The sequence below is a fragment of the Alligator sinensis genome, unplaced genomic scaffold, assembly GCF_000455745.1.
Source record: "Alligator sinensis unplaced genomic scaffold, ASM45574v1 scaffold730_1, whole genome shotgun sequence".
Lineage (NCBI taxonomy): Eukaryota > Metazoa > Chordata > Crocodylia > Alligatoridae > Alligator > Alligator sinensis.
Genome location: NW_005842027.1, coordinates 2732344 through 2745735, shown reverse-complemented (window position 1 = coordinate 2745735; position 13392 = coordinate 2732344). Strand labels below are relative to the sequence as shown.

The window sequence follows — 13392 nt, the reverse complement described above, 5'->3', positions numbered from 1 at the left end:
TCCCTCTTTGATCATTGCCAGAGCTGTGAGTTTTCATTTATTTTACTCTACTGTAAGTGTATAGCCCAACTGGAATACCTTGCTTGGGCTAACTCCCATGATTTCAGTGGGATTTTTTTCCTTCATAATGAAATACAGGATTGGGCACCTACCATAAAATTCGGAGATGCTTACTCAGGCAAAATCACTTTTGAGATTAAATTTTTTCCTGAGTAAAAACTAAGAACTTCAGGTTTTGTTCTGTGGACAGCATTTCTTTTCAGTAAAAACAGATTTTACTGTGTTAAGAGGTGTTGGTTTTGGTAGGCTACCTTACTAACAGAAAGCCTATGCTAGTAATTTTATTTGGTCCAGTTGATTTAAAATGAAATTCCTGTGATATTAAAAATGCTGATTAATGTCAGTGGTTATGGTGCATCAGTACTGTATAGTACAACAAGTGAAGAAAGGTAACATTCATTTAGTTATTCTCACGGTGACATTACTTAATAAGCATTGCTTTTAAAGGTACCAAAAACCACCACCACAAGAGCAAAAAAAATTAAAAGATGCAAAAGAAAAAATTGTTGCATATGTGGACTTTTTATTTGCTAGTTACAATGTTTAGAAAAATTATTAAAGTTTTAAGCTAAAGGTAGCGTACCTAAATATTTTACTAATGGTTAACAAATAACCTATAAATTGTTGAATAATGTAGTAATCAGTCCAGCATGCTGTCCTTATAGAAATAGTTTCATTGGCTTCAGACAGAACACTTAAGTGAGTAAGGAGAGCCAAATTTGCCCAATATTTGTTTCAAAACTTGGCTTAAAAGCACTTAAAATTGTTCTTTTTAATAGCATTATAACTTTCTGCAGTACCTTGCATTGTATTTGTCTTAAAATGCACTAAGAAAGAGTGGTCATTAACTACTAATAAATCACTTATAAATTCTACTCTTAACACGTTACCAAAGAATATTATCTAAGAATATAACAATAACTGATGTAAGAGTAGCACTTCATTTAGTTTTAAAATATTTTAATTTCAGAGATTCTGAACACCCCCAACTTTCATAAACTTCATTTGAACTTCTTGGTACTCAGCATTTCTGAAAACCAGGACTTCAAACTTTGGAAATAAAAGCAGCCACATATCCAATTCATGTTGTGTGAGACTAGTTTTATGAGAGTAGCTTGAGTTTTGCAGTTTGCCAAGAGCAAATGTGAAGTTAGTAAACATAATAACCTCCATCTACCCTAACCCCATGTACTGTACATTTTGATATTTCTTTAGGTTAGGCTACACAGAATAAAGATCTTATTTAAGACAGATTTACATATATGCAAATACATACATTATATATTTCAAGGATATTGTTCATTTGACTAAATTTTGTAGGACTTACTAAAGGAAACCTTACAATGTATTCAGATTCCAGTGACGTATACTTATAAAATGAAGGCTATTTATATTTTTATTTGTTGGATGCAAGGATGCAAGTAATGAGTAAGAAGACAGTACTTAAGACACTACTCATTACAATGGATGCAGGTTTTCATATTTTCCTGGCATTATAATTTATGGTACTCATGAAACCTTGTACATTAAGAGGAGAGTTAAATGCAACAGTTTAAAACAGATTTCTAAATGGATAGCCTTGCTGCATGCCTGCATATTTTCCCTTTCCCCTGCATTAATCATACAAGATGTTGTAAGCTAAATGACTGCCTGCTATAAGTGCTTTAAGTAATTTGTTGTAAAACCCAAACTACTTCAGATTTACTTACAGCCTCGAAGATGGAAATCCAAGACCAGGAGGGCACAGGCCCTTTCACAGCTGAGCCATTAGACACAAAGGAACGTGAATCAGAGAAAGACATTAAGACTGGTGAGCAACCTAAACATGATGCCTTAGTTCCACAGCCAGCAAAAACAGAGGATACAGATAAAAAGGAATCTCATGGAAAAGAAGAGGGAATGCTTCCCACTTTCTCACAAACTTTGGATGCAGATCTGCAAAAGAAAGGAGAAGTAAGTTCTACAGAACCTGATTCAACTGCAAAACCTTCTGTCTCTCAAGAACAAAGGGACTTGTCCACTGAACAACCAAAAGAGAGTAAAGCAGATGAAAGGAGTACAGATGACTCAATACCTTCAAGCCAAGTGATTCCCTTAAAATATAAAGATGACTTTAAAGATGTTCAAGATCATGTCTCCATGCAAGGAATAAGTTCTTTGCCACCAGAATCCAAAGTTGATGTGTCAGATACTGTCAGAAAAGAAGTTCCTTCAGAAACATCATCAGCTATCCCACAGAAATATCAGATTGAAGACAGTTACAAAATAAAACAAGACTCTACTGAACAACAGATTGCCAAAGATTTCTCAAGAGAGGAGGAACGGATCTCCAAAGACAAAATAGAAACTCTAGAGGCACAAGGAGTCTCAGCAGTGACTGTAGATACCCCAATTACAGAGGAAAGGTCCACCCAGAAATTTTCTACTTGGGGGGAAGAAAAGGACATGACAAGAGATGAGAGTGATGAAGATGAAAGATACGATTTCCTTGATGAACAGAAGTCCAATGTATTAGATGACAGTAATTTTTTTACAAAGTCTGAAGAGAAAGGACTTGTTGCAGACAAAGAAATTGTTCAAAAGGAAGGTGAAACTAAAAAGTCACCTGATAGTCTCAAAACAGAAAAAGAAATGGATCAAGCTGGGGTTTCAGGAGCAATAGATACCAAAAAGGAAGAACAGGCAAGCATAAAGGCCCCCACAAGCACATTAAGCCATGAACCTGTAGATAAAGTTCAGTTATCTAAAACAGCAGAGAAAGCTCCTGATGCTCTAAACTTAACAGGTGAAAAAGGTCCAACTCAAGAATTTTCTCATGAAAAAGATTTAAAAAAGGATACTAAGGAGGATAATATCTGTATTGCAGAGTCAGCTACTCGTGAAATACAAGCAGAAGAGGATAGGTCAGGAATGTCAAAGTATTTTGAAACATCTACTTTGAAAGAGGAAGCAATAAAAAGTGACATTCAGAAGCAAGGCAGTGATTACTATGAACTAAGTGATACTAAAGAAAGTGCATACGAACCTTATCATATAGATTCTCCATTATCTAAAAAAGAGGAAGATGAATTAGAGTCAGAACCTGATCAACACCCCAGTGCTCATGAAATAGGGTACAGTACTCTTGCTCATACTTTTCCATCTGACAACTCAGAGGAACCCAGTTCACCAGAAAGAATGTTCACTATTGATCCCAAGGTATATGGGGATAAGAGAGATATGCATAATAAAAATAAAGATGATTTGACTCTAAGCAGGAGCTTAGGACTTGGAGGTAGATCTGCAATTGAGCAGAGAAGTATGTCAATTAACCTGCCAATGTCTTGTCTGGATTCTATAGCTCTAGGATTTAGCTTTGGTCGGACACATGATCTGTCTCCACTAGCTTCAGATATTCTGACTAATACTAGTGGGAGTCTGGATGAAGGTGATGACTACTTGCCAGCAACCACCCCGGCATTAGAGAAAGCCCCTTGCTTCCCTATCGATAGCAAAGATGATGATGATGATGAGATGGAAGAGGAAAAAGCCATGACAGAAGAAAACATTCAGGCTGAATCCCTGGTTGAATCACCTTTCTTGGCTAAAGATTATTACAAAAATGGGACTGTAATGGCTCCTGACTTGCCTGAAATGTTGGATCTAGCAGGCACAAGGTCTAGATTAGCTTCTGTGAGTGCTGATGCAGAGGTGGCTCGAAGGAAATCTGTTCCTTCTGATGCTGTTGCAGAAGACAGTGGTACAACCCTGCCTCCTGTGTCTGATGAAAACCACATAACCCTAAAAGCTGAAAATCAGCTGGAAGATTTAGGCTACTGTGTCTTCAATAAATACACAGTTCCACTTCCTTCTCCAGTCCAGGACAGTGAAAGTTTAACTGGTGAAACATGCCCTTTTTATGAAGGCACAGATGAAAAACTGAGAAGAGGTCTACCAGCTGACCTCTCTTTGATAGAAGTCAAGTTGGCAGCAGCTGGGAAGTCCAAACCAGAATTTGCTAGTGATCAAGACTTGAGCCAGCACATATCTGGTGACTCAATGGTCCTGGTAAGGGAATATGAGCAGGAGAAGAAAGGTGCTGATAAGCTAGATACTCTGCTAGAAAAAAGTGAAGAACAGGCTGATTCTAAAGAAATGTATGCCATTAAAAGTAAAGAACATGAGAAAATGAGGCCAGATGCAATTATTGAAGTGAAAGAAGAAGGTTTGGTTGATAAACTTCATATAGCTGGGTCAGACAATGCATTAGCTAAAGTGATCACCGAAGAAAAAGATATTGTTTCTTTATTCACTGAGAAGGAGGAAAAGTCTCTTAGTGTTGTTCCAGAGGTAGCTGAGGCAGAAACACCACAAAAACCAGACTATGATGCTATAAAACATGATCTGGATATTGCTGCAAGGCAAGTAGATGAAGAATATCAGCGTCAATTAGATAATAAGATCAGTGCATTTGTTACACCTGCTTCAGAGCAGGACAAAGCTTATGTAAAAGGAGCAGATTCTGAAATACAAGAAGCTCCAAAAGACCAGACTTCATTATCCAAGGAATCAAAAGAGGCAGATGTTCTCTCAAGGACTGAGCCTACTCATGTAAAGGATAGCACCAAACCATCTGAAACTGAGATCAAGGAGAAAGTAACTAAGCCTGATCTGGTGCATCAGGAAGCAGTTGATAAAGAAGAATCTTATGAGTCTAGTGGAGAACATGATCAGACCCAAGAGGGCTTGAATGAAGAATCTCTAAAACCAGATGACAATAAAACAGAATCTCAGAAACCTTCTGTGTCAGAAGAAGATATTACATCAAAATTGCCAGTGAAGGAACCTGCCCTTGAGTTCCCCATTTCTGAAGCTGAGTCTGTGCAGGAGGAGACAGCTGAAATCCAAATGGAAAGCATACCACAACCTAAAGAAGAAGCTCCTGATGCAGCTGCAAGACCCATGGAAACCACAGAGCAGCTGCCATGTGGTCTAACAGCTGAGACTCCAAAAGGAGAAGAGCATGAAGAAGGAGGAGAGGAGGAGAAGGAAGAAGAGAAGCAACAATTCATAACAGAAATGCCCCAAGAAACAGACTTGAAGACAGCCGCCAAAGAAGAAGTGCCAGCTGAGGCCAGCTTAGAGGAAATGCCTGAACTAAAAGGGGTTATTGAGTCTGTTGTCACAGTTGAGGATGACTTCATCACGGTGGTCCAAACAACTGTGGATGAGGGTGAATCTGCTTCTCACAGCGTGCGCTTTGCTGCCTCACAGCAGGAAGAACTGGAAACAGGAGATTCTCAGCCTGAAGAGGATGTGGATATGGAGGAACCAGCTGATAGCCAAGCAGAACTCAAAGAAGGCTCGCCAGAAGCTCCTGCCTCACCTGAGAAAGGAGAAATCCTGCTTACTGATTATAAGACCGAGACATATGATGATTACAAAGATGAAACAACTATCGATGACTCCATCATGGACACAGACAGCCTCTGGGCAGATACTCAAGGTGTGCATTATCCTTTTATAAACTTTTTTTTTTGCTTCCAAATAAACCATAATCACTGAAAAGAGTGTAATAATAACAGTAATAGTAATTTCAGCACATTTCCAAAACATGGTAAAATACTCTGTCATTTTTTAAAACAATTTGCTGAATTTTCATTTTTTTCCCTTCCACCAAAGTTCTGTTAACATTTGTTACTAATCTTCTTTTTATTCTTATAATTTGCTCTGACCCTACAGATGATGATAGGAGCATCATGACAGAACAGTTAGAGACTGTTCCTAAAGAGGAGAAGGCAGAGAGAGAATTGCGAAGATCATCTCTCGATAAACATAAAAAAGAGAAACCTTTTAAAACTGGGAGAGGCAGGATTTCTACTCCTGAAAGGAAAATAGCTAAAAAGGAACCTAGCACACTCTCCAGAGATGAAGTGAGAAGGAAAAAAGGTTCATTTAACACTCCCTATTACTATATTTTTGCTGTTGTACAGTACTGCAAGGTTACACTGTTGTAGAAGATGAATACCTTAATCGTACTATCTGGAATATTTTTTAAATCAGATGTACAATTATGTAAAAGAAAAGGTGCTAGGCTCACCACTCCATCACTCCAGCTTTATGCCCAGGTAGCTCCTTGGGACTAGGTAGCACATCTGAGATTAATGCACTAGTCCTTCACCTCTGCCAACTAGGATTAATTCCTTCAAGTGGAACCAAAAGCATCAAACTGGAGTAACAGAGCGGTAGGTCTGGCCTGTGGTTGATGTGTTGTCATGTCAAACTGTTTGGTGTTTTTTTCCTGATTATGTGCTTTTGTGTTTTCTTGTTCATAGCAGTGTATAAGAAAGCTGAACTTGCTAAAAAAACTGAAGTTCAGGCCCACTCTCCCTCCAGGAAAATCATTTTAAAACCTGCTATCAAATATACTAGACCAACTCATCTCTCCTGTGTTAAACGGAAGCAGACAGGTGACTGTGTCGTGTTCAATTATGCAATGTGGCTGGCAAACATAGACTTTTTTTTTTTAATTTCATTGCTATAGCAGCTTCTCTATTGTTTATTTTTATGTTTCCTCCAAGAATATCAGCCTTCACAAACAAAATTGCTTCTTGGTGTTTTGTATCATTCTTCTTTTTTTTTCAAAACTTATTTATTTATTATTTAGCAAAGGCCATGATCACATATGCTTGTCATTGCTCGGACTTCTAAGTGCCGTGATTGTATCTTGGCATCGTGCTTTAGTGTGTTGTTGTAGGAATCCCTATTCTCATTATTTTTATTTTACTTATTTTGTTTTTTGGTGGGAAAGTGTTGATAGCTTAAACCATAATATACATTTCCATTTCTTTTTTTTTCTTTGTTTTGCTTTTTTCTCTCATGCATAGTAAGAAGTCTTTCGGACCTATATATTTTTCATTTATATTATCTGCATTGGCACTTCCAAATCTGTTACTGATGTTTCTGCTGTAAACTCAAAATCCACAGGGAGAATCCAGCCACATGCAAGTACAAAGCTGAGAGAAGAAATCTGGGGTCCAGCAAGGAGTGAATTACAAGAAAAAATGTTTTTCAAAATCTGAATATTGGGTTGGGGTAGATGAGAAAAAGAAAATTAAACTATTCATTTGATATCTTAGGTGACACACAATTTTTTCTGGAGTTAGAACATTGAGTTTTTCAATCCAGTCTCTTTGCTGGTACTGTCAGTTCAGGGTGGAGAAATAAATATTAGATTTCTATGTGTATTAAAAAAATAATAATTGGATCTAATTTTCCTGTCACATAGTTTGACACCTCTAGTTACAGCAATGCAGTTGCTCCAGAGTAAATGAGAGCAGAATTGTGCCTGTCTAGCATACAGATGATATACTAAAATGGACATATTGCTGTTTTCATAGCTTAAAAATTAAAAGTGGTACTTATTACAAAAAATGGAGCACCTAACATCTTCACTTCTCTGCCGTCCTGTACTCTACATACAGTGTTGTAGGTGCTTTGTAAGGTCTATCACTAAATCTTCTATAAACATTCCTATAACCTCCTTGTCAGGACTGAGTAATGCCAAAAGAATCAAATGGGAAAGCCAGTCCAGTGCTTGGGCATGCTTTTCCTATAATGTGTTGTTGCTGTTTGTCCCTTATGTTAATCTGTAGGGGAATTCCTCATTTTAATGTAAAACAAAACCATCAGATAGTCAAAAAGTGAAAAATACAGTGTAATAGCAAAATCCAAGTTTATTCAAACTTAAAGCTGAGAACAAATATAAATGCTTAGTGCAGATCACCAACCTTCGCAAAAGAACAGAATCTGATTCAATTTCATGACCTTCAGAGTAGAATCAACCAAAAACCAAGATCTGAATATACCTGAAATTTGGAGTAATTTTGGTCTAGATATGAATTTTGAGGTTTGGATGCATCTCTGAAACAGATTAACATACTGCTAAATGAACAAAGCCTCAGAGCCTAACATTGGTGTACCATCAAGACTACTGAAAAAAATTATAGTAGCTCAAATGTTCTTCTCTCTCTCTCATATACAGTAGTGTGTTAACTCTGTTGAGTGCTACAGCTGAAGGTTAGGGGACATGGAAGCTAAGAACAGACAGTCAAAAAGATGGAGGCTGAATCAATTCAATAGGCACAGGTTAGCATAAGCTGCATAGATTGAACAGGTACGGAAGTGAACAGACATTCACTTTTGATTCTGAAAATGCAGCCACATGCCTTCAGTGGCCCAGGCCAGAAGCTGGGGGGGCACTAGAGCATGCCTCTCTGCTTGGCTGGAGCAGACAGCTTGGGCCAAGGCTAGCTCACCCACCCTGGGAGTGGGGGCTTGCAGGGGAGGGGCAAAGAATCCTGGGATGCTGGGGGACTGAGAGTTAACTTGAATCTGCAGGGAATCTGGAACAGAAGTTCAATAAACTGATTTAATCTAAATCAGTTAAGTCTGATACTAACAGATTTGAACTAGTTTCCAGTCACTTATACTGGTGTATATGCAAATTCTGTCCCTAGCTGGAAGGGTATCTCACAGACCTGTCCAATAGGCAGCCAGATCTACATTTGCACACCAGTGGGGCTATACTGACTTACACTGGGACTGGATTGGTCCTCAGGCATCTTCAGGATTAAGAAACTGAGACTTTCAAGCCAAAATCAACAAATTTGTTTTTCTTTCTTCCTAGATGATGAAAATTAAGCAACCACTGTAGGTCAACATCCATTCCCACTGAAAGCAATGAGAGATTTCTTGTTGGCTTCAGTATGAGCAGGATTGGATACTTAGCCCAAAATGTCCTCAGAATTGATTCTGAATAAATCAGTGAATATTCCAAGTAGTAAAAAAAAATCCAATTAGCCTTTTATATACTTGGAAAAGAAATTTGTTCAGAGAACAACCAGGGTTTAGTGTTTGTATTCAAAGCTCCAAATCCATCCAGGTTAACATCCTAGTGATACAATAAATGAAATATTGCTATATGTCTGTGTAATCTCAGTGACAGATAATAATTCACAAGTAATTTTGTAGTAATAATTAGTAAATAAATATATTGAATGTGGAAGAGTAACATTTTCAATAATTATGTTTTTAAAAGACCCACCTCTTTGCAATATTAATAGAAAAAAGATGACACAATTTTGGAAAAAGGCAGTTTATTTCATCATCTGGATTTAAGTACAGTTTGCACTGTTTTCTAATTGGCTGAAGTGATAGGACACTGCTGCCTTTATGACATCACATCATGGATGTCATACAGTACCCAGAGCAGTTACTTTGTTTTGAACTGAGGCCAACATGCGTTAGGCTTGTATTCCTATCTTAAATGTTATAGTCAATTCCCCAAAGTTAAACATGTTTCTTGGGTGATTAATCTGGTAGCAGAGCACAAAAGGACAGTGTGAAGTCATGATCCAGATAGTTTGTTCAGATGGAGGAGTTGTTATGCTTTCAGGTAAGTTGGTGACAGCTATACAACAGTGATCTTCATTTTAATAGCTGTGGCTGATTGTAGTTAAATGCCAAAAGAAGAAGGAGAAACATTTTGCCTGTTTATTTTGAAGAAAAACAACAGCAGTAACAGATATGGTAAAATGTAATGCAGGCATCTTGTACTGTACTTATTCTGCTGTAAAATTCAGAACTAAAATTATCAGTTCTGTGTTCTCTCTCTCTTTCCTTCTCTCTCTCCTACTACCTCGATTTAAATTCAAAGAAAAAGGACAAGGCAAGAACATTATTTAAGATTGCAAAAACACTGAGTGGGAAATGCAGCCTTGTGGGCAATGGAGATTTGTTGCAGAGCAGCAGGATTTCGTTCTACCCCACTGCTACTGGCAAGGGCGTGTGCTACAGTTGTCCAGGACAAAGGAGAAACAATCACTGCTACCCAGATTTTGTAAATGGAGGACAATTGGGACTCTAGCTAAAAGAAGTTGTTTGTCCCCTCACAAACATGTTCCAACACACACTCAGAAACTGGTACTATGCTACTTAAAGGGGATCTCACAAGGCGCACAATTTCCTGAACAACAGTACAGCATGCACATAGTATCTCAATTTCTGAATAGGACATAAACTTTTCCCCAGGAGGGAACCCAGGCCAAACATTATCAGTTTTGTCTCAACTGCAACTAAAATAATTGTTCATTATTTCATTACAAAGAGAACACTGAAACAATATATTGGTGTAGATAACAGTGGCTTGAATACTGGTGTTGTAGATAACAGTGGCTTGAATACTAAAATAACAAACTAAAGTCTGAAGATTTAGTTCACTTCTGCATTACTTCAGTTTTATACCAGTGTTACTCTGTTAACACCGGTGGAGTTAGTGCCAGTGTAAAATTGAGAAACTAATGCAGCAGTAAATCTGTTACTTTTCGTTTAGACTTCTTGGTCAAAATTTTCAAAAAGTGTCTAGTGTTTTTTGGTGCCTCAGTTTTCAAGTACCTGAAAGGGGCTTGATTTCTAGAAGACGGTTCAGTATTTCCTGAGGACCAGGATCCTTTAAGTTGTCTTAGATTGCGCACACAAAGCCACTAATCACTTTTTAAAAGCTTGGTCCTAGATGAGTGGTTTTCAACCTTTTTTTAATTGCAGACCCCTAAAAAGATTTTGAATGGAGGTGCAGACCCTTTGAAGTGTAAGTGTGGGTATCCACATACTTTTCATTTATCATAATCATCTTTTACGGACCCCTTAGACATAGTCAGTGGCCCCCAGTGACCTGCAGACCACAGGCTGAAAACCACTGCCCTAGATCACAGACCATTATGAAGTGGAGGATATAAGTTTCATTAATTTGCTTGAATTCATAGATTAACTAGTCCTACAACAAATATGTAGAAAATGAATTAATTTAAGTTACTCTGAGCCTTTTGGATAGGGCAGGATATCAATCTAAATAATAAATAATAAATACATTTTAAAGGTGGCTGCATTTACTGCACACAGTTTGTTTATCCAAGCTCATTCTAATTCACAGTCTAATTCATGAGGTTATTGTTTTGCACATGGCTTCAAAGGCAATTGATTATATTGAAGGTATCCTGGAGATACAGATTATTATTTTTAACCAACAAGTCTTTTTTTGGGTCTCACAGCGGCAGGGGGTGAAACAAATCAAGCTCCTGGTATATTTAAACAAGCCAAGGAAAAACTTTCAGTGAGTAAAATTGTCTTCTCCTCATCCATCTCTGTAAACTCATTTTTGTCCTGATTCTGTAGTTTAATTTTGTAAATGTGTCTTCCTTTCAAAATTCATTTATCATAGCCATTCATTGTTGTTTTTATTTAAAATCATCTTGTACACATAATTGCTGTCAATTCCCCACTTCACTGCTGTCACAGGTAAATTGTATAGTTATGATATAGTTCTGATAATGTTTTAGCAATCTGATGTTAACGCACAGGCTTTGAACTGTAATAAAAGTTCAATAATGTTAAACACTGAGAACCAGCCCCTCAGCTACTGTTAAACAGCATAGTTCCTTCAGGGTCACCAATTCATACCATATGATGACTAGCTGTTATCACTGGATTGTTACATACCGCAAGAAAACCCTGCCTTGTGATTGGCTAGACAGTGTCTTATGATGCACTATTACTTTTCTTTTGCTATTTGCTTCTTTAAAGGTAACAGATTTCTGGAAAATATTAACCAATAATATCTGTTATGCGGATGAGTGCATTCTGATCGGTTCATGAGACCATTGCTTGGACTTCTAATTTCCATCTTTATGATGTTAACTTTAAACAGTGTTGCTAAATTCCAGGTCCTCACACATTCTAGCCTACCTCAGACCTCTTTGATCTCACCCCCCTGCTACACCCCTGAATTCCCTCCAACTTGCTAGAGGGTAGGGCTTACATCTTCTTTAGGCTTCCCTGCTCCCCAGCCCTACTCCTAGGACAGTTTTGTAACCTTGCCATCCCAGCTACGTAATTCCCCCAATTTAACTTCTTTGAAATCCACCCATTTTTCAGCCCAGCTCACCGCTCCCAATGCAATGACCTCATAATAGTTCCCTAGCTCCTCTGTAACAGCAATGTTAGCATTCCAGCTTAGTAAGCCCAGTCACTTTCAACACTTTCATACCCAGCTGCACTCACGTATTGTACTTCTGAACAGTATTCAGGAAGAGCCAAGCAGTTCACAATTCCTGGAAAGAGCCATAACCCCAATCTAGCAATGAGTGTAAAATATGGTCTGATGCATGCATCATGACTACCTGTGTTTTAGTAGCCTGTGAAATAAAGTGCAATTTCCACCTTCCATCTTCAACAATCTGACTCACTACAAACACTAGTTCTCCTTGTGAGGGCCACATGTAGCTCAGTCCTACAAAAGCAGCCTGCATTTAAAGCAGTAGACATTCTACCAGAGACCAAAGGTAGCATATGATGAAGAGTTAAGAAATGAAGATGACTGTGGATAAATCACTGGTCTGGGATTCAAGTGATCTCAGGTCAAGTGACCTCTACCAGAGACTTCCTGTATAACCTTTAAGCAATCCACTTAATCTCTTTGAAGCACATTCCATTACTATTACTTATGCAGAGTAGTACCATACTCCTCAAGTCATGTGGAAGGAAATCTATGGCAGAGTAAATGATGAACTTAGATTTTCTGAAGATATGGCAAAATTCAATGTGATGTAGCGCTAAACAGTCAGACTAAGTCTAGACAGTCAAAAAGCCAAAGGGTGAATTGATTCAATCATCACAGGTTAATCTAAACTGCATAGATTGAACTGATAAACAAGTGAACAGACATTCACTTTTGATTCTGGAAGTGTAGCCACATGCCTGCAGTGGCTTAGGCCAAAAGCCAGAGCATGCTGAAGCATGTCTTCCTGCTCAGCTGGAGCAGACAGCTTGGGCCAAGGCTAGCCCGCCCACACTGCAAGCTGGGACTTGTGGGGGAGGTGCAAAGCATTGTGGAACGCTGAGGGACTGTGAGTAAACTTGAATCTGGAGGGGACCTGGGACAAAATTCAATGAACCAATTTAACCTAAATCAGTTAAGACTAATACTACATCCATTCAGGATGGCTAAACTGGTTTTGGCCATTTTGAAAGTGGTTTATGTGCACTGAACTTCTGTTGTTAGATTTGAACCAATTTCCAATCACTTATACCAGTTTATGTGTAATTTTTGTCCCTAGCCTCAAAGTCCAGCATTTAGAAGCAGGGTAGCTTGATAAATTAGCTTGAGTACAGCTTTGTGCTAATTCAGCCAGTATTTGAGCTAGCTTGTTTAGGGCTAGTATTAGTATCTCTAAGATGTGATATGTTCATAGTATCATAGTAGCTAGGGTCAGGAGGGACCTGAACAGATCATCTAGC

General features: G+C 38.2%; 1 protein-coding gene across 1 annotated transcript in view; it reads left to right on the top strand.

The window, feature by feature from the left end:
* MAP2 (microtubule associated protein 2) overlaps positions 1-13392 on the top strand; it is a 109792-nt gene that overhangs the window by 59474 nt on the left and 36926 nt on the right. Inside the window, 4 exon segments of the mRNA XM_025202495.1 lie at positions 1760-5545; positions 5782-5988; positions 6375-6509; positions 11148-11209. Of these exon segments, the coding sequence (XP_025058280.1) occupies positions 1760-5545; positions 5782-5988; positions 6375-6509; positions 11148-11209 (4190 nt within the window).